The sequence below is a fragment of the Phocoena sinus genome, chromosome 15, assembly GCF_008692025.1.
Source record: "Phocoena sinus isolate mPhoSin1 chromosome 15, mPhoSin1.pri, whole genome shotgun sequence".
NCBI lineage: Eukaryota > Metazoa > Chordata > Mammalia > Artiodactyla > Phocoenidae > Phocoena > Phocoena sinus.
Window position 1 is genome coordinate 74,259,718 of NC_045777.1, and position 27,369 is coordinate 74,287,086.

The window sequence follows — 27,369 nt, forward strand, 5'->3', positions numbered from 1 at the left end:
CTAGATGGACTTCCTTGTAGGCTGACTCCCGTCTCAGGAGACCTCCCTCTGTAGCCTCCTGCCCTTGGCGTCGAGACGTGGGCTGAGTGAGGCGTGGTCTCTGCCCCAGTGTCCTTGAGCACTGTGTGACGTGATCTCAAGCTGAGCCGTGGCTCTAAGCTCTTTTAGGGCCACCTGGCACCTGGTAGGAAAACATATGGCCGCTTTAGGTAATCTTGGGCATGTTGCATTGATGAGAAAATTCTCAAAATGCAGACAAACCTCTTAATTCAGAATTTGGAAAGGGCTAAAATGTTTTCTATATCATCAATGGAAAAAAGAGGGGTGTTTGAACAGCAGATCAATAGGGTGTGAAAGAGAACACAGGCTTCCTGTTCTCTTAACACTTTAACGATGTGCACAGATCCTTAGAAAGGGGCTCAAAGGACCTTAAGGATTCTCTTGGCCAACCCAGCTCATTTACACGTGAACAAACCGAGGCCTCAGTATTTGGCCGCAGACCTAATTAGCTAACATGCCTGGCTGGGAGCCCAGGGTCTTGGCTCCCAGGCTGCTTCCCTCTGCCGGAGCACACATTTATTCACGTAGCGCATTCAGAGCGCTGAATTAGCACCGATGATAATGAATCTGCTGCTAATATCTGATGCTTATTTGTTCAGACCCATCGTCCATTGAACAGCTGTCCGTCTAGCGCCTCCTTCAGAGCGTAGGTGGGAACATACCGCTGTGAATGAAATGTACGAGGAGCTTGCAGCTCCGAGAAGCCGTGATTTCTGCACCATGATTTCATCCTATTTCTAGTTGGCACGTGCGAGGTGTCACGTGGGAGGAGTAAATGACCTGCTGGACAGTCGGCAGTGAGGGAACTTGGCTGTGGTGAGCGAAGGTGTTTTTGTGAAATATGCTGCCCTCATCTTGGTCTTGGAGGACCGATATGATTTGGGCAGGTAAAGAGGATTGCAAGGTATTTCAGGTGGAAGCACTTGATGGTAGAGTGTAGAGGGCTGAAAAACAACCCCCAAAGGTATCAGATGCCCATCCCTGGAACTTGTAAATGTCACCTTGGAAAAAGGGTCTTTGCAGATGTCTTTAAATTAAGGATCCTGGGATGGGGAGATTATCCTGGATTATACGGTGGTCCCTAAATGCAATCGCAAGTGTCCTTGTAAGTGGGAGGCAGAGGGACATCACAGACGGAAGACGAGAAGGTGATGTGATCACAGAGCAGCTAGCTATTGGAGTGATGCGGCCACACGCCAAGGAAGTAAGCTTGTAGGAAGAGGCAGGAAAAGAATCTTCCTTGGATCCTCTAGAGGAGTACGGGTCTGTCCCCACCTTGATTTTGGCCCAGTGATACTGATTTGAGAGTTTTGGCCTCCAGACTGTGAGACAATAACTTTCTGTTATTTAAGCCACCACGTTTGTGTGATTGATTAGAGCAGCCCCAGGGAATTAATACAAATAGGAAAGGGAAAGCCTGCTCGGGTAAGGGTTCAATGTGTTTGCTGGGAGGATAGTCAGATATTGAGAGAAGTGGTAATTACAGTTGACCCTTCATGGATGCTGAACCCATGGATTCGAGGGCCAGCTGCCCTGCCGATACCAAGGGATGACTGTAAATGGTTAGGGCCAGCATCTTGCATTAGTTTGAAGAGTTCTTTCAAATTTCTGCCTGGATCTTATCTTCCCACCTGGAGTGAGGGGCTCTGGAGGGGAACCACGATGTCCGGCAGATTTCTCTGCAGTCCTAACTCCCGTGTTCCTTAGGTATAGGCAGCCGCTGCTTGTTGAATGGCCTGATGAATACTGGCAGCTGCTGTAGCTGGGCTCACACTGGGTTTATTGATGACAAATCAAAGCTGTCTGGAGCTCAGAGACAATTGATGTACCTCTCATCCGCAGACTGTGATCTCCAATCGAATTCCCATGACCTACCTCGCAGGGGTGTGATGTGTTAGGAAATGCTCAGCCGACCCAGGATGAACAGGCGGCGGCAGAGGTGGGGCTCCGGAGGGAGGCACTCTGGGTGGAAAGCAGAGCAGCTCTGGTTGGGGTAAGAGGATGGGAGTTTCCCTGCTGGGTGAAATGGCCTTCTTGATGGCAGAGTCAAATTCTCTGCCAGCCCCAGAGAATGTGATTAAAGGTGGCTCTGGGGCTCTTAATGACACTCTTATTGATCTGAGGTTGTTTATGGCCGTAAAACAGCTGTAAATTAGAGGAATGAAATAAAACCAGCAGGGTACTTAACTCCTGTCCTCCTAGGAGGTTGAGAAAGCTTTCGGCACAGCTCCTGCGGCAGCAGGGAGCTGAAATGTAAGTCTGCAAAGGGGAATCTCATTCTCTTTCCTCCTGACGGTCCAAGCTAGTAACTGTCTTCTCACCGCTGAAACCTAATCGTCATCCTTGTTGGGAAAGTGTCGGCTAACACAATTCCCAGCTGGGACCACCGTTTAATTGTTTACCGGCTACTGTGTGTTAGATGCTCAGGGCCAGTTATCTCCTCCTTCCAAAGCTGTTCTTCTGTTTTTATCCCTCTTCTCTCCCTTTCCTTTACTCCCATCTCCTTTTCTCTCCCTCTTTTTTTTCTTCCTTTCTTTTGTTCCTCTTTTGGCCACCCTTTTTATCAGATTAAAGGGTTTTGACACATCACTATTTGTAAAGCAGCTAGAAGTTTCCAACAATCGCCAACCATTTCAATGCAGTAGACCACACCTTGTGACATTGGACTTTCTTTGCTTTCCCCTTGTAGAGATCCGAGAGGCCTTTCGGGTTCTGGACCGAGACGGCAATGGCTTCATCTCCAAGCAGGAGCTGGGAATGGCCATGCGCTCGTTGGGGTACATGCCGAGTGAGGTGGAACTGGCCATCATAATGCAGCGCCTGGACATGGACGGTGAGACCCGGGCCTGCAGCGTCCCCCCACTGGAATGAGCCTGGACTCATCAGGGAGATCTTGGGTTTAAGGGCCCTTGCACTTGGAGTCGAAAGACTTTGATTCATGTCTTGGTTTACCTTTGAGGAGTGGAAACTTGAACTAGATCAGGGTTTTTCAAACCACACTCCGTAGACCTCTAGGGGTCTGCAGAAGTGGTTCTGGGGCCTCTAGAGGGAGCAGGGTGAGGAAGGGGGCCTGGCTGGTGGAGCACTGAGAAGGGTTTTGTTTTGCTTTCAGAACAGCTTTGTTGAGACAGAATTCACACACCATGAAATTCACCCATGTAACTTATACAATTCAATGGCTTTGAGTGTATTCACAGATTTGTGCAACCAATGGCATAATCAATTTTAGAACATTTTCACCATCCAAAGAGAAACCCTGTACCTCTTATTCATCACCTCCCAATCCCTCTATCCCCCACCAAGTCCTAGGCAACCACTCATCTACTTTCTGTCTCTATGGACTGACCTCTTCTGGCTGTTTCATATAAATGGGATCATGTAATAACAGTCCTTTGTGACGGGCTTCTTTCACTTAGGGTAATATTTGTAGGGTTCATCCATATTGTGGCATGTATCACTACTTCGTTGCTTTTTATGGCCAAATCATATTCCATCATTTGGCTATAACAGCTTCTTTTCTCTGTCTTACATACTGGGTTTCTACATACAATCACATTGAGGAAAAGGGGTTCACTGTATCTAAACAGTTCTGAAAAATGACGGCATTTGATGATCCTTAAGATTCTTTCCTGCTCTAAAACTGGCTGTGACCTTCCTGCCTTGGCTGAAGGTCCAGGAAGGAGCCTTCTTATTTTGTTGTTTTCAACACACACTCTCCCCCTCTGAAAAGCAGCTTGATTCCAGGTGTAAAGGGTTCAAAGTGGTGGGCTTTGGGGACTCTTGGGTATACTCATGAAGTAGAGACCAAGTAGAAGGAAATATAGGAGGGGGGCAGGATGTCTTTGGGAGAGACAGATGAAGACCCTGGTAGGGAGGTGTTTGCTTGGCCTGCAGACTAATTGCAAGAACATGGCTGTGTCCTGTTATCCTGCTGGATTTGTTGGAAGGATGATAATAAGTGTGACCGTATGGTGAATGGACCCCAGTGCCAACCACCAAGTGCAGCTGTGGGCATTTATTTGCTGGTTCAGGAAAGAGATATTTTATCAGCGATGTTCAGTTGTATGTGGAGTGCCAACCCTGTCCTCACAGCCTTGATGGATTGTGACTCACTGGGTCTTTGCAGGCCTGAATCGACCTTGCTTTGTATGTAGAGGTATTTCTGACAACCTGGAGCAAAGCACATGTTGTATATGTCCATGAATTCCCATCATCACTTCAGAGATACATTTCCAGAAAAAAGAAAAAAAAGAGTTTCTTCCTTAAAAGAAACTCTCCCACAACTTGTAAAATAAAACATGGTCCACTGGACTAAGAGCAAATGGAATTAGCAACGTTTAGTCCAGATGATCTGGGGCTATCGTGGGAGAGTCACTCCTCTGAGATTTAAGGGTCTTCGTCCAGGTCCATCCTTGTTCTGTGTATATCCATTCATCAGACCCTGGCTCACGGGGAATTTTTATATTTTTTTTCAAATCCTCCCTGATTCCACCAGGACTCGGGAGTCCCCAGGGGATCTCGTGTTGATGGTGCTGTTCAGTGGGCCCGTCAGGACTCAGGCATCCATATCCATATAGGGGTTACAGTTTAGGAGACTTCAGGTTTCACCAGTTTAGCGGCGGGCGGGCTCTAGAGCTCAGGCTCAGTAGTTGTGGCGCACGGGCTTAGCTGCTCTGCGGCATGTGGGGTCTTCCCGGACCAGGGTTCGAACCCACAGCTTCCTCAAACTTTTGTTGCCTCCAAAAGATTCAGCGTACAACAAATGTACAAACAATGTAGCAGAGTAGGCAAAAGGAATTGCTTTTGCAACATATCAAATGCTTAAGTGTGAAAAGAGCTAAGGGAAGAAAAATGCCCAAGCTGAGGCTGAAGTGTGTGTTTTTACATGTTTTGCAAATGATGCTGGTAAGTAAAATTTCTGGGGTCCTGAGTTCTGGATATGGATGGATTGTCTGTCAGTGTCCTTCTCTTAATGGGGCCTTTTGAGCTGTTCTGTCAAAAAAAAAAAAAAAATCAGGTTCTAATTATATCCTTCCTCCCCAGCTTCTGTAACTGGGGATTCTCTGCAGAGATTTGGCCCTACCTAATTAAGCTTCTCTTTGGCGTGAAACTTGTAGAATGGCAGAGGTTTTTATGGCGAAATGCCACACACACACACACACACAAGTGTTTGGGCCAGAACTTAGCATTCTTTGCTGTAAGATGACCGCGCCTCCTGGCCCGCAGATCCTGGTCCTGGTATCCAGGGGCGGCAGGAAGATGGCGGTGCCTCCCTGCATCCCAGCTGGCTGTGATTAGCAGCAGGTCTGGCCCACATACTGATCTTTTCTTTCTGGGGTCCCTGTTGGTTTGCCCGACGGTGAGGTCATAGCTTCGGCACGAGGCCCAGATGGAATTAGCCTGAGTCTGTGCAACCTTAGTCTCTCCATGAGGCTTTCATTAGGTGGTTCCTTGGGAGTGGGGTGCCTTGCCGGCTCTGCGTGTAACAGTAACCTCCCTGGATTAGGGAGCTCAGTGGGGTTTCCTGGACACAGAGCCAGCAGGAGCCTGACGGTACCAGTGTGTGTGGAGCTGGTTTTCCAGAGGGTGGAATGGAAGACAGGCAGTAGGGTCTGGAATTGCTCACCTGGCCGTGGCCCATTTGCCTTCAGTGCTGAGAATGAGCTGTGTGTGTGCACCGCCTAGGCCAAACTACTCCAAGTTAGATAAACAGAAAACCCAAACTTCTGCCCAATGCCCAGTGCTTGCTTTATGGCCCATGACTGCAAATGTTCTTTCAGCCTCTGCAGCTGATATGCCTTTTGTCCTGACACCAGTTTGGGACCAAGATTCACCTTTCCTGGATGCTTTATGCCAGGATCTCACCTTCAGCCCAGTTTCTGGAAGCCTGCAGTCCTCTCCGTCAGGCTCCTGGAGGCATTTAAGCCCAGTGCCCTAAGGCACTCCTGGCATTGGGAAATCAATTTCTCTCCAATGCATCGCAGTACCAGTTATGTACCATCCTTGGAGGAATTGATCAAATAGTCACCCCACCACCACCGAAAGTATCTACAAAGCTTAAATCTTTTATATTAGAAACAGGTTGAGAAAGAGACTGTGGGCTCTGCCATGCCCCCATCTGCTCCCATCAGCTCTGTGGCTCCCATGATAGCTCCTGGGGCCCCTCAGAGCTTCCTGTACTGTTCACTGGGGGATAAGGGCTTGGTATCTTCAAGACCAAAGGGATATTTTTGACTCTTTTCTACGTTTTAATGGTTTCACAAACCACACCACTGTGGCCATCTGGAGTGAATCCAGCCAGCTTTGCAAGTAATTTCCTGAAACCATCAAACCATCAAACCAGGAGATGCTTTCAGCAGCCAATGGCCTCTGCATGGGTCCCACTCACATTTCTTAACGCAACCCTCTCCTGTTCCAAGCTGCCCTCACCTCTCGTTCACTCAAGGAACAAAACAAATGCAGCCCTTGCCCTCTGCATCCTTGATTTTCCTTCTACCCCTCAGAGATGCAGAATCTCGTGAAATTCCAATGAATTTGGGGTTTTGAAATGAATTCTTATCTCTCAACAGGTTTGTAGGGCCTTTTTTTTGTTTTTTTTTTAAGGTTCACCACTGTCTGGATGGCGAGTATGATTCAGCTTAGTTCCATTTAAAAAGGATTTATCTGGTGTCCATTATGTGTGAATTTGCTTAATTTTATGGTTGGCAAGATGCTCTTTCGGTTCATTCTGAGGCAAACCACTAGCTGCAAAGAACGAAATTATGGCCAGAGTCACATGAAAAAGTTAGCAGTGTCCCCATTTTTAGCCTGTGTATTGATCCTTTGATGATTAGTCATATAATTATGACTTTGCTGTTTTCATTTGTGATCGTCTAGAAGACAGAAAAGTATAAGCTTTATTCCAAGTACAGCTCACCTCCACTTCACATTCAAACACTAATTTGGGTGCTCTGAAACTGGCCTAGGTCTATTGTGTGAGCTCAAATACACACTTCTTTTATTTATTTATTTATTTAGAAGTACAGTTGATTTACAAGGTCATGTTATTTTCAGGTGTACAGCAATGTGATTTAGTTATACATACACACACACACACACACACACACACACACACACACACACACTTTTCAGGATCCTTTTCCATTATAGGTTATAACAGATATTGAGTATAGTTCCCTGTGCTATGCAGTAGGTCCTTGTTGCTTATCTATTTTGTATACAGTACTATGTATATGTTAATCCCAAACTCCTAATTTATCTCTACCCTTCCTTTCCCCTTTGGTAACCATAAGTTAGCTTTCTAAGTCTGTGAGTCTATTTCTGTTTTGTAAATAATTTCATTTGTATCATTTTTTTAGATTCTTCCTGTAAGTGATATCACATGGTATTTGTCTTTCTCTGACTTACTTCGCTTAGTATGATAATCTCTAGGTCCATCCATGTTGCTGCAAATGGCATTACTCCATTCTTTTTTATGGCTGAGTAGTATTCCATTGTCTCTATACACTTTTTTCCTGTATGTGAGGGAAGATGCTCACCCACAGACTCCGTGAAGTGGGACCATCTGATGGAAGCAGCTGGGGCTTTTTAGCATTGAGCACAGGTTCCTGAACTTGAGTGCACATCAAAAAAAAAAAAAAAAGGAAATGTGCTAAACAAACAGACCAGTGGAGTCAAAAACCCCAGGGTGGGGCACAGGAACCTGCGTCCTTTAACAAGGCTGAGCAAGAAGGTCTGAGGAGGAATAAATGCCTAAAAAGCAAATAAGGATTTTTTTTCTGCTGGGGATTTGATGAAGAAAGAACAGTCTGTGGTCAGTCAGTCCTGCCTAAAAGCTGGAGGCTCTCCCAGTGCTTGCACATGCTGGGGCCTTGGCTTCCTCCCTCCTCCAGCTGTGGCCCAGGGGCTTGCAGAATCGCCATCACCTGGGAGCTTGCTTAAAATGCTGACTCTCAGGCCCACCCCAGACCTGCTGATTCAGAGCCTGCATTTTACCAAGACTCATGTGCACAGCCAAGTTTGAGAGGTATTAGTCTAGGGCACACCATCAGAAACAGGAAGCAAACCCAAGTGTGCTTCCTCCTTTGAGGATCTCTCCCATGCAGTTGCAGCCCTTCCCTAATCTGCCAGTAACTCAAGGCAAAGATTTGTAACTAAAAGCTGCAAGTAATTCACAAAGCCAAAGTTTTGGTGAAGGTCAATCAGGAAAATCTCTCTCCATCTGTTTGCATCTGTGAATAAGCATGATTGGCATCAAACTATTTCATATTTCATTCTATGTTAGGGAGTTATTGTTGAATGTATTTCGACCTTATTACAGTAAGTCTTCGCTGGGTAATGATAATGATAACTAATACTTACGTAATGCTTGCCATGCTCCCAATAATAACTTTGAGTATGATAGTACTGTCTAACACATCAGAGTCTTCACCATGAGCTGCTGTTCTAGCACTTTACTTATTAACTTATTTAGTCCTCATAACAGCCATAGGTACTAATATGATCCTCATTTATTACATGAGAATAATGAAAGACCAGAGTTTCAAGTTACTTGCCCGTGTCATGCTACTAGTAAGAGCCCTACGCATTTAAGATCTTAACCACATATCTTGTAGATATGTTGTTATTCTTTTTGTGATTTAATGGACGTAGATCACTCAGGGTGACAACGGGACATTGAAGCAGTGACTTAACAGGACACAGGCACACATGCATACACATACCAGAGTCATGATGTCACGCAGATATTTCAAACCTATATGTGAGTGTTTTGGTTATCAATTACCATTCCAGGTAGTCTCCTGCTGTCAACTTTGGTTGGATGATAAACTCCAGCTACTCTCCAGGTTATCCTTGAATGAGTCAAGCCCGACCCTAAAGCAGAATTTGTGAAATGAAGATGTGTGAGCTATTGGATTTCTTGTTGCTTTAGCGAGGGGTGTCCTTTAGGGCCTTTTGGGATATATAGTGATAGTGGATGTTTGCGAAAACTCCGCTCCGACTTTCCTATTACCCTAGGCAGCTCCTGACAGGAAGGGTCTGCCATCTCAATTGTATTGACTGTTGCTCACATTGGACCCAAGTTTCCACTAAAGACCAAACTGTTCAAGCCACTTCCAGCTACTCAGTCCAGCATACTAAAAACAGAATTTCTGGTCCTTAGGCTCATTTCATTAAGAGCCTCCTCAGCCAATATTATATTCTGTCTCCCTTGTTTTAACACCCTGGAACCCATCGCTACACCTCTCCCCCCAGTTTACAATGAGATAAATTAGCAACATCTTGTGACTGTGTTCTTCTCCCATTAGCAGACTTGGAACTTCTCCTGGGATGTGCTGATCTGATTCTAGTCATGGGTTTAGAGGCAGTGAAACTTGGTAGAAGTAGATCTTGAAAATGGGCATCTCTGTTCAAGGCAACTGCCTCATCTATGTTTATTTCCAGTCTTCAGGGTCACCAGGCTCTGCGAGCTGATCTTGTCTGACCTAAGGGACGTATCAGAGAGGACACCAAGGAGACTTGGCCATTCAGTTTTCTGAACCCACGCAGAGGTCCCCACTCTAAGTCCCAGGTCCCACTTCTTTCCAACCAGTGCCCTAAATTTCACATAAGAGACTTGATGAGTCTGTGACTTCAACTTAATACTTCTTTTGACCACCCAATTAAATTTGGGGTCTTCCCTTCAGTTGTAAGAAATAAGTGATTATCTGGGGCTACCCCAGAAGCACTCTGGTTGTCTGACTGTAACCTGAGCTGAGAGTTTCAAGGCCTGAGCTTGTTAGAAGCAGCCTTGTTGTCATAATTGCTGTTGTAAAAGTCAAACATAGTAGCTACGTGAGTCTTCAAAAACCTTGCTTCAATAATTATTTTATCCCAAGAAACCACAGATGACATTTAGTTAATTATGATGCCAGTCGTGCCGTAGATAACAGTATGCCATTTTTCATTAGCAAGGAGGTCAGCACTTCATTTAAGATCACAGATAAGCAAGCCAATCTCAGAATCCCACTTGAGTAGTGTGTTTTCTCCTGGTACCAATACTGTGTCATCGAGAAAACAGAAGTCATCCTGGAATTCCTAGGAGGGAGAGTATTATGTGAAATGTAAGAACCTGCTGAAATTCTTCATACATAAATAATGTTTCTCTTAGGCAGGATTTACCAAAGGAATATATGAAAATGCCCATCTCAGAACACCCAGACCAGTATCGAGTATTATTTAACAAATCATTACTAATAGGATTGGTGAAAAACGGGGACTTAGCTTTTACTCATAAGTGAGATGATATATTGTTCATATGTTGATTGGTTATCTATTTTTTTTCCTTTTGCAGATTGTCTTTTTTTTTTTTTTGGTCTGTTCAGTAAGGACAGGCTAAATTATGCTGTAGTGATAAATAATCCCCCCAAATATCAGTGGCTTAATACTACAAAGTAAAAACGTCCTCACCCAGGCTATATGTCCATTGGGGGCTGGTTAGGAGTTTCCTCTTAGTCATCCTCACTCAGGAATCCTGGCAGAGGGAGACTTCTGTCTGTACTTCCATGATAGCTGTGGCAAGGGAAAGAGACTGAGTGAAGCACTTAGTGATTCTTAAAGTTTTTGTCGCTTCTCTTCTCATCTCATTGGATAGAGCAAGTCATGTGGCTGTGCCTCATATCAAGGGCTGTTGGGAAGTTGAATCTGACTCCGTGACCACAAGGGCATGAACTAGAAATGTTTGAACAACACTAATGATGACTTATGGATTTTAGGCTTTTTCTTTTTTCATTAGAATGTTACATTCATTGCAAAATTTTATTTCAGGAAAAATTTTTAGAAATACTATGAATAGGGGCAAAAATGATTATTATGGGAGATTTTACACATTCCTTTAGACTTGATCAAGTACGTAAAACTAAGTAACAGAATTTGAATGACATTGAATGTGCATGTATATGAGTGTGTGTGAGTGTGTGTGAGTGTGTGTGTGTGTGTGTGTGTAATATAAATTTTGTTCCTTTGAAAAGAGAATACTCTTCTTTCGAAGTGATTCTGGAATGTTAGCAAACATAACTGTGTATTAGGCCACAAAGACAACCTAATTAAATTCCAAAGGACAAATATTACAGGCACATTCTTTGACTACAATGCAGTAAACCAGAAATTAATAACAAACTTTTGAATAAGAATCCCACCCACTTGGAAATGTGAAAAATGAAAAAACCAAAAATCTTTCAATTTAATTAACAGATCCAAGAGCTGATTCTTTGGGGAAAAAAATGCAATAAATTGAAAATAAAGCATATTTATTTAAGAATTAAAGAGAGTTATCACTAAACTAAACTAGAAATGAAAAAATATGGAAGAGTTTTAAAAAGAATACTTGATACAATTTTATGTGAATACATTTGAACAGCTTACATGAAATGGAGATTTCTGGAAAAATATAAGTAATTGAAAACTGATTCAAGCTGAAATAAGTAGTCTAAATCAGAAGTTGCATACTTGCAGCCTACCAGCCAAATTCAGCTCTTAGCCATGTTTTGTCTCACACATCATTTTATAAAGCAGAAAATCTCATATTAAAAATCTGCATTTTTCCCTCTTAAAATATGGGAGAATTTGACAAGTCTGGACCTGCATTCCTTCACTGCAATAATTTGGTGGAGTTGAGTAGCTATCCTCTCTAGGCAGGGCAAATGCCACAGTCTCCACCAGTCCCTATTGTCTTACATCTGCCTGTTTTCTTTTGATGGACTAGCTTAGGCCCTATGGACATGGGAGTTTGTGACTCTGCCTTAATCGACCAGTGAGTGATGAGGGCCTCTTTCACTGCTGAGGCAATCAATTTCTCATTTCCTTTAGTTTTAATTGTAAGGTGTTTTTGTTTTGATTTTCTGTTTTGGTTTATGTATTGCTTATTTTTTGTCATTTCTAGCAACTTCAGTAGATTACTTATTTTAATTTAATTCCTCGTTATTTAATAATTAAGGCAACTAGGACAATAAATTTGCCACTGAGAAGACTTTAGTAATCTCTCCAAAATTCTGATAGATAGTTTTGTTTCATTCTTCTCTATATAATATTTTATTATAGTTTTTAATTCCCTCTGCTCCCCTACAATCTTTTTAGGGAAGTGTTTTGTAGTTTCCAAGTGACTGGGATTCTAAATTTCTAGTTTACATTTAAATTTTCTATTTTCATTGCCCATTGGAAAATAAATATGACCTGCTATTTGCTAGGATTTTCTTTGCAAGCAAGAATAAGATGAACTTTTATGAAGGTATTTCCTCTATGGTATAGGCTTTTACATATGCATAGAAGTTATCTTCATATTACGTATATCCCTTCCACCTGTATTTTTGGTTATTTTATCTGAGATAAATTACTGTGATGTGTCAAAGTCTCCCACTGCTGTTACCTTACTTCCTCGGTGTACTTCCAACTGTTTTTATTTTAATTTTTAATGCACTGTCTGCCCTCATAGTGGATTTTACCTTTTATCAATGTAAATGTTCTTGAAATGCTTTTGAGTTATGCTTTTGCTTTCTGTTGATTTTTACCACATAACCTTTTTGCCTGTGTTTGCATAACATTTATTGTTATGTGTGGTCATTGGGGAACATTCACAATTATTCAGCTTCTTCCAGGAACACAGTGCACTGCACTCCTGCCCTTTCTGTGTGATTTTGTTAGGTGTATAAAGCAATTTGTGCCACTATGTTTTAATTTTTAATTATTCTGAGAGCCTTTTTATGGGCAAGCTTAGCCTATCGTTTATTTCAGAATTTTTCAGTTGGGTCTTAATTCTTTCGTTTTATGCTGGTTTCCATGTGTACCTAAGGTATTTAATTTGTCTTCTTTCTTGACTACAGTGGGTTGTTTTGTTTTTTTTTAATACAACGGATTTTTTTTTTTTGGCCATGTCATGTGGCTTGCAGGATCTCAGTTCCCCAACCAGGGATCCGACCTGGGCCATGGCAGTGAAAGCCTGGAATCCTAACCACTAGGCCACCAAGGGAACTCCCACAGTGGGTTTTTTTAATTGAAATATAATTGACATATAACTTTATATGAGTTTCAGGTGTACAACATAATGATTTGATATTTATTTATGTTGCAAAATGATCAACACAATAAGCCTAGTTAACGTCCATCACCGTACATAGTTACATAATTTTTTCTCTTGATAAGAACTTTTAAGATCTATTCTCTTAGCAACTTTCAATTATGCAATACAGAATTATTGTTAACAATAGTCACCATGCTGTACATTACATTCCCATGACTTATTTATTTTATAATTGGAAGTTTGTACCTTTTGTCCACCTTCACCCATTTCACCCACCCTCCACCCGCTACCTCTGGCAACCACCCATCTGTTCTCCAAATTAATGAGCTTGGCTTTTTTTTTTTAAGATTCCGTATACAAATGAGATCATGTGGTATTTGTCTTTCTCTGACTTATTTCACTGATACCCTCAAGTTCCATCCATGTTGTCACAAATGGCAAATACCTTTCCTCTTTTTTTATGGCTAAATAATATTGCTCTGTGTGTGTGTGTGTGTGTGTGTGTGTGTGTGTGTGTGTGTGTGTGTACGTGTGTGTGCTGTATCCTCTTGATCCATTCATCCATCAGTGGACACTTAATTTGTTTCTATATCTTGTCTATTGTAAGCAGTGCTGCAGTGAACAAGGGGATGCAGGTATCTCTTTGAGTTAGTGTTTTCATTTTCTTCAGATAAGTACTCAGAAGTGGAATTGCTGGATCATATGGAATTTCTGTTTTTAATTTTTTGAGGAACTTCTATACTGTTTTCCAGAGTGGCTGCACCAGTTTGCATTACCACCAGCAGTGCACAAGGGTTCTCTTTCCTCCACATCCTCATTCACACTTGTTATTTCTTGTCTTTTTTTTTTTTTTTTTTTTTTTTTTTGCGGTACACGGGCCTCTCAATGTTGTGGCCTCCCCCGTTGCAGAGCACAGGCTCCGGACGCGCAGGCTCGGCGGCCATGGCTCACGGGCCCAGCCGCTCCGCGGCACGTGGGATCCTCCCGGGCCGGGGCACGAACCCGTGTCCCCTGCATCGGCAGGCGGACTCTCAACCACTGCGCCACCAGGGAAGCCCTTCTTGTCTTTTTGATAATGGCCATTTAGCAGGCATGAAGTAGTATCTCATTATGGTTTCAGTTTGCATTTCCCTGATGATTACATTTTCACGTGCCTGTTGGCCGTCTGCATGTCTTCTTTGGAAAGACGTCTATGCAGATCTTTTGTCCATTTTTAAATCGAATTTTTTTTCGCTATTGACTTCTATCAGTTCTTTATATATTTTGGAAATTAACCCCTTATTAGATATATGATTTGAAAATAAAATTTCCCATTCAGTAGGTTGCCTTTTCATTTTGTTGATGATTTCCTTTGCTGTACGGAAAGCGTGCTTTTGTTTTGTTTTGTTTTTTTAGTATTACCCTCTCAGTTGTTTGGAAGTTAGATATCTTACTTTCAATTTTTCTAGTAATGGCCACAAAGTTTTTGCGAGTTTAACTCCTAACATCAGCTACAAATTAATAATACTTGCTTTTGTGGAAGATGAGAAGTTAACTGTCTCCCCCTTTTCTCTTTTCTATTCTTTGTTAATTTCAATATATGGCTGTTATAAATATGCCTCCCCCTTTTTAAAAACAATTTTTATTCTTTTCAATTTTAAAGAATATGATCAGTTTTATCACCATATTTGAAACACTTATTTTGCCTGAACATTTAACTGGTTTGAGTGCTTATTTAACTCATTTTCTGCTTCTTATTTTAATTAGTATGCATTTGTTTCTGCATAAACTTTCTAAAATGTCATTGTTATTGTTTTGGTTTTTTTTTCCAGAAGTTTACTTCAATCCTAAATCTTCTGAGTATTTGAAATCTGAGAATATCCTTCTCTTGATACACAGATGACGACTTGGTTTAGGTATAGAATTCTTGCGTTTCAGCCTTTTGTTTTTAAAGTTCTGTGATTGCTACTCCATGATTTTTGGTTTTTCATGTTGTGAGGAAGCTCATGACCAACCTACTTCTTATTCCTTGTGAATAACCTTATGTTTTCAGGATGTGATTATTATCTGTGAAGTGTGAACATCTCACCCGCCTGTTTACTTCTCTGTAGTTGCTAACGGTGGTTGGTGCTTGGTTATCGAAGATGTTGGGGTTCTTTGCGGTATGAGTCACTCTCAATTTTCCAGAGTTTTTTCCCTAGGAAATCTTTTTTCCACCCTTTTTGTTTTCCACCCTCTTTGCTCCACAGATTTCACTCTCTCTTTCTAGCCTTATATGCAGATTAGATCCTGGGCTGTGGTCTCTGCATCTCCCCCTCAGCTGTCCTTTCTCCTTCTTTGTCTTCAGTCTTCTGCATTTCTCACATATATTTTGTTCTTCTCTACTTTGAGGTTTTCCAGTGAAAAGTCTACTGATCACTGGATTTTATTTCTGTGACACTGCCTTCTCATCTCCGTAATCTTTTTCTTGTCACTTTTCTAACTTGGTTGATACAGCATCTTCTCGGTGTTGTTGAGGAATACACTGGATACTTTTTGAACATTCTTTGGTATATCTGTTTGAGAGTGAGGTAGTTGCCAAGTTCTGAGCAACTGGTTGTCACTTTTGAACCACAGCATCTCTTCATAGGTCTCTTGATTTTCCAGTAGAGGCCGATCCAGCGTGCAGATCCAGCGACCTGACCCAGGGTCAGGTCAGACTAGGCTCCAGCAGAGATGGATGCAGGACAGTAGGCAAATCTGCTTCTAGCGCCATGCAAAGAAGGGGTGGTGTGAAGGAATTATAGGCGGTACTTACTCAACAACCTAGGAAATCGAAGAGGAAGCCAAGTAGGTGTCTCTTATAAGAGGGATCCCAGTATACCTGGAATCCCTGTAAAAAATGCTCCCTGAAGTTTCTGTGTCTGTGTTATGTGGGTCCATCTCATTTTTCCTTTTTGCCTTTTTGCCTTATTTCCGTGAGTAGAAATTTTTAGATCAAATAGTAATGGTAATTGCAGACAGTTTTTTCTTGGTTTTGATTTTAATGGAAAAGTCCCCAGATTTTGAACTTAAGCTTGCAAATGGTATTGATTGCTGTTTGATATGAATATTAGTTACAATGTTAAGCTAATATATAGTATTCTTGACTTACCTTTTCTTCTTTTAAAGCAATCATGGCTATTAGGTAACTTTTTGACATCTATTGAGATAATTATATAGTGTTTATTATTTTACCCGTTGATCATATGTATTATTTAATTGAATTTACTAAAATTAAAAAACTCCTGCAGTTCAGGGATGATTCTTCAGGATGAGTTTCTCTTACAATATCCTGTTGTGTTTGACTAGCTACTGTCTGGGGTTTTTATTTAGGTTTTTGCATTTATATCGGTGAAAAATAATTGATCCATTGCTTTTTCTTTCCATTTGGCAGGTTTTTGTATCAGGGTTTGCTGAACTTATAAAGGTATTGGAGACTTTTCCATCTTTTTATGCACCAGAAGAGATTATAAAATAATTATTTCTTAATATTCACACATATTCCTGTGAAATCATGTAAACATAAAAGTTTGGGAGTATTCTTTAACAGTATTTAGTTTATATTGTGTTTACTAATCTGTTCAAATGGTCATTTTCTTTAGTGAATTTGATTATCTATTTGTTCCTGGAAATTACCCATTTCTTTTGGTTTTCAAATGTGTTAACCTAAATGTATACTTGTTTGTCATTCTTTATATGTTGATATCCTTTAATTCTGTAAATATATCATCTTTGTGATTTCTAATATATATACTTATTTTATCTCTTTATTCTTACTTTGATTTCCAGATGATTTTCCTTATATATATATTTTCTCAGAGAATTATATCACCATCTTGATTATCAGTGATATTAGTTCAGTTTTTGGAGGGAGGGTTTACATTGTGAACTTTACTTCTGCTAGTAGTTTTTTAGTTTTGTTGTATTCTTTCCTTATTTTCCCCAGCTTCTTGCTCATCTCAGCCTTTACCAACTGATTTCTAATTTTTAATTGATTCATAATTCAAATAACCTAAAATGCATAATTCTTGAGTGCAGTTTGAGGGGTTTTGACAATTATATATGGCAGTGTAATTCATACCCTAATATAAAATATAGAAACTTTCTTTAGTTCCTTGACAAATAAATTTTCCTATTCTGTGGCTTATATATTCATTTCTTAATAGAGTCTTTTGATTAGCAGATACTTTAAGTTTTGATTAAATCCAATTTATCACTTTTTTTCATGTTCAGTGATTCTTGTCTAAAAAATTTTGCTTACATCAATAATGTTATAAAAATATTTTACTACATTTTCTTCTAGAAAATTTATGATTCTAGCTTTTAAATTTAGGTTTGTGATCCATATGAAATTCATTTTTGTGTATGGAGTGTGGTAGAAATTGAGGTTCAGTTTGCCCACTACAAGTTTTTGGTTATTTTAAGCACAATTTGTTAAAAAGACTTTTCTATCCAAGTCATTGAATTGACTTGGAACCTTGATTGGGTATTGATCGACCATAAGTGTGACAGCCTGTTTCTGGATTCTGTCTTCTATTCTATTGACCTATTTGACTATCTATTTTGTACACTAACACATACTGTCTTGATTCCTATAGTTTTATGTCAACTCTTGAAATCAGGATGTGTATATCCTGAAACTGTTCATCTTTTCCAAAATTATTATGGTTATTCTAGATCCTTTGCATTTCCACATAGATTTTAAAATCAGCTTGTAAGTTTTGTCAACAAAACTACCTGGGATTTGGATAGCGATTGCATTAAATCTGTAGATGAATTTTAATAGAATGGACATATTAACAACAGTAAGTCTATAAAAAGGGTATGTCTCTCCATTTCTTTAGATCATATTGAACTTTTCTCAACAATATTTTATGTTTTATTTTGGATGACTTGCACATCTTTTGTTAGATTTATTCCTAGGTACTGATGCTCTTTTTTTTTTAATTTTTATTGGAGTATGGTTGCTTTACAATGTTGTATTAGTTTCTGCTGTACAGCAAAGTGAATCAGTTTTATGTATACATATGGCCCCTCTTTTTTAGATTTCCTTCCCATTTAGGTCACCACAGAGCACTGAGTAGAGTTCCCTGTGCTATACAGTAGGTTCTCATTAGCTATCTATGTTGTACATAGTAGTGTATATATGTCCATCCCAATCTCCTAATTCATCCCACTCCCCCTTCCCCCCCTCGATATTGACACCATTGTAAATTATATTGTTTTAAAATTTTGCTTTCAGATTGTTTGCTACTGGTATGTAGAAACACAGTTGCTTTTTTTTTTTGGTAATACAGTTGCTTTTAAAATTGAATTTCTATTCTGATATCTTGCTAGTTCTAGTAGTTTTTAATACTTCCGTGAGATTTTCTACATACTCAAAGGTATTGTTTGTGACAAATAGTTTTACTTCTTCCCTTCTAAGTTTTATGTCTTTTATATTTCTTTTCTTGCCTTGTCATACCAGCTAGGATTGATTAAAGTGATGAGGAGACATTTTTATTTCTTTCTTGATCTTAGGGAAAATCTTTCACCATTAAGCTTTTTGTTGATGCTTTTTTCAGATTTTTTCAGATTCTAGATTGCTGAGAATTTTTATCTGGAACAAGTGTTGAATTTTTTCAGCTACTTTTACTGCATCTATCAAAGTGATCATATTTTTTTTCTTATATTCTGTTAATGTACTGAATTATGTTGATATATTTTCATGTTAAACCAACTTTATATTCCTAGAATACACCAGATCAGGACATGATATATTTTCCTTTTCAGATATTGCTGGACTTGATTTGCTGAAATTTTGTTAAGGATATTTGCATCTATGTGTATGAGGCATATTGGTCTGTAATTTTCTTGTAATTTCCCTGTCAAGTTAAGGTGTCAGGTTTAAGCTCGTCCCATAAAATGAGTTAGAAAGCTTTTTTCTTTTTGTTTTCTCTTTTATGTTCTGAAAGAGTTTGTATAAGATTGGCATTTTTCTTCCTTAAATGTTTATTTGAAGCTATCTAGACCTGGAATTTTCTTTGTTAAAAGGATTTTTTACTATTATATTATAAAAATTTTCAATCATGCAGAAATGTTGAATGAATTTGTGCAGTGAGCACCTACATAGTCATCACATTGATTTTACAATGCTATATTTGCTTTAGCATTTATCTCTTCATCTCTCTATAGGAGTAGCTTTTTGATTATAAAACACTTCCTTTAAAATCATGGAGCTGTTTAGATTTTCTCTTTCTTCTTGTATTAATTTTTGTCACTTTTGTATTTCAAGGCATCTTTTCATTTTAGTAAATTGTCAAATTTATTGATGTAAATTTTTCTTAATATTTTCTAATTAAGAAAGATCCCATAGGATCTTTCATTCCTAATATTATTAATTGTTTTTACTGTGTTTTGTCTTCATCAAGCTTGTTAAAGGATTTTCAATTTTCTTGATCACTTAAAAAAACTATCTTTGACAGTTTTCTCTACTGTTTTTATTTCATTGATTTCTGCTTTTATTTTTTAATTATTTCTTTTCTTCAAGTTACTAAGGCTTAATTTCCTCTTCTTTCTCTCACTTGTTAAAGTGGAAGCTTAGATCATTGATTTTAGACCTGTCTTTTCTAATACAAGTATTTAAAGCTTTAAAGTTTCAGCCATATTCTATAAATCCTTTTTTGAAAATTATAGTAAATTTTATTACATATTCAGAGAATTGGGCCTGGTTTGAATAGAGAGAAGAAGTCAGGTAGACTAACATTGATTGAGGACTTCATATGGTAAGGAGGGAAGCACAAACCCATTTTACAGATGAGGAAACCAAGATACAGGTCAGTTCATGCCTCAGCCAAGACGCCGCAGACCTGGAAAATAATGGGGCTGGGGTTTCACCTCTAGCCTTTCTGGCTTCCCACTCCACTCTGCTGCCACCCAGAAAAGACAGATCCTGGAATGTTTGGAAAGTGTCCTCACCTCTTTCCTCTCACCTGTTTTTCCATCATTCCTGTGGTGATCAGTGCAGGTGTGTGTGTAGCTGCACAGGTGGGATGTATCTTGGGAGAAAAGGGGAAATGGAGACAGAGGAGACCATGCCTGCTCTTCCAGGCTGCATGAAGAATGCTGCATTCTCTTTTCCACGCATTCAACCTGTTTCTCATTCCATAAATCCATAATTTTTTTTCATTTTCAGTTTTCAGTCTTTTCTAATTTCTCTCATGTGTGTGTTTTTTCCCTCTGACTCCTGAGCTGGTTAGAGATATCATGCTTAGTTTCTAACTAATAGGAGATTTTATAGATATCTTCCTGTCATCATTAAATATCATCAAGGTATCTTTACTGTTATCGTTTGATTATCATTGTCATCAGAAAGCATACCTTGTGTGAATTTGACCCTGTGAAATTTACCACGTCTTGTTTTGTACCCCAGCATGTGTTTCCTTATGCACTTAAAAAGAATGTGTATTTTGCACTATTGGGTGTCGTGTTCTATAAATGTCAATTAGGCCAAACTCCTTGGTGGTGCTGTTCAGATCTTCTGTATCTTCCTTGAAACTTTTTTTTCTTCTACCACTACTGTCAAGAGGTGTTAGATTCTCCAGCTGTGTGGGCTTGTGTGTTTCTCCCTTTAGGTCTGTAATTTTTTTGTATGTGTATTTTGATGCTCTATTATTAGATGCACACGCATTTAAAATTATGTTTTCTTTATTAACGGATACTTTTGTTGTTATGAAATGTCTGATAATACTCTTTGTCTTGAAGTCAACTTTGTGTGATATAAATATAGCCACACCAGCTATATTGCTTAAGGTGTGTATGGCTTACTTTTTCAACTGTTTTACTTCTAAGTTATTACCATCTTTATATTTAAAGCCTGTTTATTAGAAGCTTCAAATAATTGGGTTTCCTTTTAATCCAGTCAGCCAAGTTTTTAAAAATTAGTGTCTAATTTATGTCATTATTGATAAGATTGGATTTGTCCGTCATGTTGTTATATATTTTCTGTTAGAACCATGTATTCTGTGTTCTTCTCTTTCTCCTTTCCTGCCATCTTTCGAGTGAAATGAGAGTGTTTCAGTATTCCATTTCGTCCCTCTTATTGCCTTATTAGCTATATTACTTTGTACATATGTATTTAGTGGTTGCTCTAGAGATTACAAATGCATCTTTAACTAATCACATTTTTCTTTGAATAATCTTATGCTACTTCATGAACAATCTAAGAATCTTACAACATATAAACGTTGTCACGTATTTTACATCTCCATATTTTATATTGTATTTATCACCATTTCACCTTTTCTGGGATTCTTTATTCCTTCTCGTGTATCTGAGCTTTCATCTGGTTTCATTTCCTTTCAACCTAAAAGTCCTTTAGCATTTCTTTCACTGCACTCCTACTAGAGAAGAATAATCTTAGGTTTTGACTGACAGGAAATGTCCTTTTTATTTTTGAATGTTTTATTGTGATTAAGCATATATAACATGAGGTTTGCCATTTTAAGCGTTTTTAAGTGTACAATTCAGCAGCCTTAAGTACATTCATGCTGTTATGCAGCCATCACCACTATTTCCAAAACTCTTCCATCACCCCAAACAGAACCTCTATAACTATTAAGCAATAACCCACCATTATTCCATTAACCCCACCCCAGGGAATCTCTGATGTACTGTCTCTATGAATTTACCTATTTTAGTTATTTCATATATGTGGAACCATACAATACTTCTCTTCTTGTGGTTGGCTTATTTGACTTAGCATAATGTTTTTAAGGTTCGTCCATGGCATGGCATGTATCAGAGCTTCATTCCTTTTCATGGCTGAATAATATTCCACTATTTGTCTCTAGCACATTTTGTTGATCCATTCATCTGTTGATGGACACTCGGGTTGTTTCTACCATTTTGCTCTTGTGAATAATGCTGGCATAAGCATTGGTATCCAAGTATCTGATTGAAGAAAATATCTTTATTTTGTCTTCTTTTCTGAAGGATATGTAGAACATGGAAAATTCTAGGTTAACAGTTTTTTTCCTTTGGGTATTTTGAACATATCATTCTATTATTTTCCATTGTTTCTGATGAGACCGCCACAATTATTTTTGATGTAGATACTTTTTATTATCCAGTGTGTCTCCTTCCTTGACTGTTCTTAAGATTTCTTCTGAGTTTTTGGCAGCTTGTGCTATGCTTATGTATGGTTTCCATCGCGTTCATGATGCTTGATGTGTGTCAAGCTTCTTGGATCTATGGGTTGATTTTTTTCATTCATTTTGGTAAATCCACAGCTATTATATTTTGGAATATTTCTTCTTCCTTATTCCCTATCTTTTCTTTTTCTGGTACTCCAATTACATACTTGTTAGGCCATTTGATAGTGTTCCCCAGACCTTCAGTGCTATGTTCTGATGTTTTTCATTCCCCTTTTCTTTTCTGTGTTTCAATAGATACGTTTTATTGACTGAGCCTTTTATTTGCTGTGTCCAGTCTGCTTTTAAGTCCTTACAAAGTGAGTTCTTCATTTCCATGTTTTATCTTTTAATTCCTAGCATTTTCATTTGTTTCTTTTATATAATTCCCATGTCTCTGCTGAAATTCCCCATTTGTTCACTTATTTTCTCTAACATACTTACCATAGTCGTTATAAAGTCTGATCATTAAAACACCTAGGCCATCTGTTAGGTCTGCGTCTGTTGAATTCTCCTCTCTGGACTATCAGTCACACTTTCTTGCTTTTTCTCATAATTTTTACTGAATGCCAGATATTGTGTGTAAAATAAAACAAAAACCTGTAAGACTGAAATAAACAAAAAATGTACCCCCAAAGAATGGCAGGACCTTCCTTCTGCCAGACACCTGTGTCAGGGTCACGGTCCATCTAACCTAATTGATCTGGACAGGGGCTTAGTTACAACTTTAGTTAATAGATTTGGTTCCTGGAGCTTTCAAGGGTTTTGAGGGAGCTGTCAGGACTTTGTAATTGCCAAGGCCTGCAATCTGAGCACTGATGAGGTCCTGCAGATCTCTTTTTTGCTGCAGAGCTGAGCTGCCAGGTTTTCTGTAGCATGACAGGGGAGTTATCTTTGCTCTCCTGGTTTTCTGGGTTCTCAGGAGCTCTGTCTTTGTTCTGCTACCTGTTCCTGGTCGTTGGAGAGCAGATGCAGATGCTCCATGAAGCCTGGGGGCCTCAGAAGGATTCCTCTTAGCTCACCTGCCCTCCCTCCCCAGCCTTCACCCTACTTGCTGCGGCCACTCAGCAGAGGTCCAGGGGATGGAGATGGAGTAGTGGTGGGGACCGAGTGCCCTGCAGCCAGGCTTCTCAGGATTCAAATCTGTCACAACAGCCCACATGCAGCTCCTGCAAGTCTGTTAAAAGTTAGGCTGATTCCTCCTTAACCCAACATGAACCATGAATGAAAGCAGCCAGGGGTGCTTCCTTCCTTGCAAGGGTTCATCACTTCCTGGAATTTAGTTCCTTTAAGTTTCTTTGATTCCTCAGCTCTCTGAGAGCTTAAAAAAGAAAGAAAGAAACTTTGAATTTGTGATTTATCCTGCTTGTTCTTATCATAGGTGAGGAGGGTGGTCTCTGTGACTTTCCACATTCCAACCATAAGTGCGATCCTTCTAGTTTCTTTTGCCTTGTCTTTCAGAGCCCATGTTTTCTAGGAGTTTCTGAGAACAAGTAGATTCTCTTTTAAACATTTCTTGTGGTTTCTGCAGTAAATTTTTTTTTCCCTAAAGCGAAATCTTTTCAGACACCCTACAAGTAGAACACTACCGCTGCCATACACTGGTCTCCGAATGAGAAACAGATAAGGAGGCCTGAGCTGCACGTTGGCCGAAAGAGAGGGCACGTGGATTGCCCTCGGCCCACACTGATGGTGTCTCAGATTTGCCGAGCACAGCCCTCCTCCCATCCCTGGACTAGCCAGAGCTCATCCAGAGTGTCACACAGGTGCCCCTGCCCTGTTCTCTGTCCTGTTTCTCTATCAGAGCAGACACCATGCCAATGGCCTCCCTGTTTCAGCACATCTGCCAGTGTGCCCTGTTCTGTGGGCACTTCCTCACCCCTGCGCAGACATCTCTCCTCCTGTGCCAAAGGCCCCAGGGCCCAGTACCCCCGGGACTCCCCTGGTACCCTGCTCACACCCTCTCCCCCTCGCATTCAGAGTTAATCGTCAACTCATTCATTCCCTAGACACTTACGAAGCCCCAGTTGACCGAAAAAAGACATGCACAGCCTAAAAGTTGAGGATTATGTTTTATTCGGTGGACTTGCTGAGGAACTTAGCCTGGGAGATAGCCTCTCGGAAAGCTCTGAGTGACTTTTCCGAAGAGGTAAGGGAGGAGCCAGGTTATATAGGAATTTTTGCAAAAGCAAAAACAAACAAACGAAAAAACCCCAGGTAGTCAGAACATCAGAAGATTACTGTTAAAGAGCCGGGAGGATCCCACATGCTGCGGAGCGGCTGGGCCCGTGAGCCATGGCCACTGAGCCTGCGCATCCGGAGCCTGTGCTCTGCAATGGGAGAGGCCACAGCGGTGAAAGGCCCGCGTACCACAAAAAAAAAAAAAAAAAAGAGAACCAGACATCTCAAGTTAATGAATTCAGTGCTTTTCTATGTTTGGGAGGTTGCCAGAGTCTGGGCTCGTGGAAATCATGCCTTTGATATGCCCCTTAACTATCTAGGGCCAGTATCTTGTTTTTTCTCCATCCTGAATCCCCTCAGGGTACACTCTCAGGGCGGCTACAGTAGCTGATGGCTTGATGGCCGCAACATCCTTTGTTTACTTATGTGGCAGGTGACATTCTTTGTCCGTACCCCCTCTATGTGCCACACGGCGTTCTAGGCACTTGGCACTGATGTGTGGGTGACACAAGCAAGCCACGGCCCCGCCTGCATGGAGCTTCCATCCAGTGGGGAAATAACTCAGTTTATGCGTCTGAATTCCTTTAATCCTGGCAAGAACCTTATGAAGTAGTTTCTTTTATTGATCTCATTTTCCATATGAGAAAACAGAAGCACAGAGGAATTAAGTAAATTGCCCAAGGTCTCCCAAAATTATATGGATGATGATTCCTACAGGAACAGAATTAATTTGCAGGGCAGGAGGGGCTGCTTCCTTCCCAGTCGTTGTCGCGAGGATTGAAGTATTCCTACCCAGAGGATCCACTTCCGAACAGCATGGTTACTTGACAGTCTGCAGATCTGGGCTCTGGATTTCGCTTGTATAAGTTGCTGTTGCCAGTTTTTGTGTGTTTGTGGATTTTCAGGGCATTTTCGTTAGGAATCAGGGGAGGGAAGGCAGACACTGTTAGTCTTTTGAGGGGACACCTTGGGAGTCTCTTAAGCCTTACTTATGACACAAATTACCTACGTGGACCAAAATTTGGGCTCACTGCTTGTGATTTAAATGTTTGCTGCTGTTTTCTCTGAGGGGCACTGAGTACAGGTGGCCTATTCCATGTGTTTCTGTTTGATTCCAGTTCTCTTCCTAGAGTAGGTAGCTGCAGATAAATCATTTTATGAGGGTACTACCCAAAATAATCATTTCTCATGGGGAGCTCTGAACATTTCACCAGAATTTTATGAAACATATGCTTTTCTAACATCCCACCCCTCACTCTCCCAAGCCTCAGAAAGGGCAAGCACTTAGCGCAGCTGGTAAATGATGAATAAATTCTCCCCTCATTTACATACCTATTCATTAGCTAGGATCGCCATGGCAACGGTACCTTCCAGACACAGACCTGTGGGCCCAGCACAACTTCATTTTGGAAACTGTCTGGAAGCCTGTACTATCCTCTTAGCACCTGACAGGTGAGGGTGATTTTAGGTGGGTAGGGGCCTAGAGGTTTCCAGCGTCTGTAGGTGACAGTTACCAGGTAGTGGACATAGGAATAGCTGCATTTTGGTGGAAAACAGTCTGCAACGCTATGGCTGTTCCCTGCCTGTCCCTGGGTGTAAGACAGTCAAATGCAAGCATGATGGGTGAGCTCTTACTTCATCCCTGTCATTTGTACCCTTGGACACATGCCTGTCTATGTGGGATCCTGGGATACAAACACACACACATACACATCCCTATAGACTTTTTTCCAGGAAAGGCAAGACCTCTTTTGGGGAAAAGGGGTTTGGGAATTGGGGGAGTGTGAGAAAGAGAGAGAGAGAGGGGTTTGGGAATTGGGGGAGTGTGAGAAAGAGAGAGAGAGAGGGCTGGAGACTTTTCGGGGTGGGCTGTAAACTTTTCCTTGCCTCTGGCTGGTCCAGGATTATAGCCCAATCTGGTGGCCTTGAAGCTTCTTTCACCCAATTTGGAGACAGTTCCAGGTTTGCAAGGGATAGTGAATAGGCTCCAAGGGGTGGCTGCCTGAAGCTCCCTTCCTGGGGACCCTGGAGAAGCAGGTGACAGATGGACAGACACAGCTCACAACCGACATCTTCGCTAAGGTGGGCACCGATGCTGCTGCACTTATGCATTGAGAAGTGAGGTCATCAACCCCCTTAAGCTTCCCATCCCTGAAGATTTTCACTGAGCTTGACTATATATTAACTAGCCTAGAACAGAGCCTGGCATCTCGTAGGTACTCAAGAAGTATTAATGGAATGAGTGAATTGGCCTTGTCCACGCCAGGCTTTTTTCTCCCTTGTTGACACCCCAGCCCTTGCTAACCTCTTTTGGCCATAAGTCTTGTGCCGTGTGCCCTGGAGAGACATCTGCCCTCTGAGCCTTGAGCGCTTCCGCCTCTACATCTTCACATTTGTTTTCTCTGCTGAGCTTAACTTCCCCTGCACTGAGATTTCTCTGTTGAAATCGTATTGAAATCGTATGGCTTGAAGCATCTGTGCTGGCTCAGGGGTCTTCAGGGACATGGCAGGCGAGCTCAGGACGTAGGGCTGGATGAAACTCTCTGATGGGGGAGCATACTTGGCAGTGAGACTCCCCAGTGTCCCAGGGGATCTGAATGAATTAATGCAGAGATGGAGCTGGTCAGGGGATGGGGCTGGGCCTGGGCAGGGTCACCCAGGAGAGGCAGGGGTGATGCTGCCTCTATCAGGGCGAGGTGCACTAATTCCCCCCCTCCCTGGGGTTTACTAAGCTCTTTCTCTGCAGCCGTCACCCTTCAAGGTGGACCATAGATTGATAACACACAGGCTCAACAGGTAGACTGAAAACTGTAATAAAATAATAAAGCTCCAAAATTCTCTAAAGATAAGGAAACTGCTTTAACTGAGCCAAAATGTGGTGTATTTCCAGTGCATATTTTCTCC

General features: G+C 40.9%; 1 protein-coding gene across 2 annotated transcripts in view; it reads left to right on the forward strand.

The window, feature by feature from the left end:
- Nucleotides 1-27,369, forward strand: part of CALN1 (calneuron 1) — a 466,107-nt gene that overhangs the window by 230,649 nt on the left and 208,089 nt on the right. For both annotated transcript variants that reach the window (XM_032607110.1, XM_032607111.1), the window contains one exon: nucleotides 2,750-2,893. In XM_032607110.1, coding sequence (XP_032463001.1) covers nucleotides 2,750-2,893 — 144 coding nt within the window. The remainder of the gene's footprint in view (nucleotides 1-2,749; nucleotides 2,894-27,369) is intronic.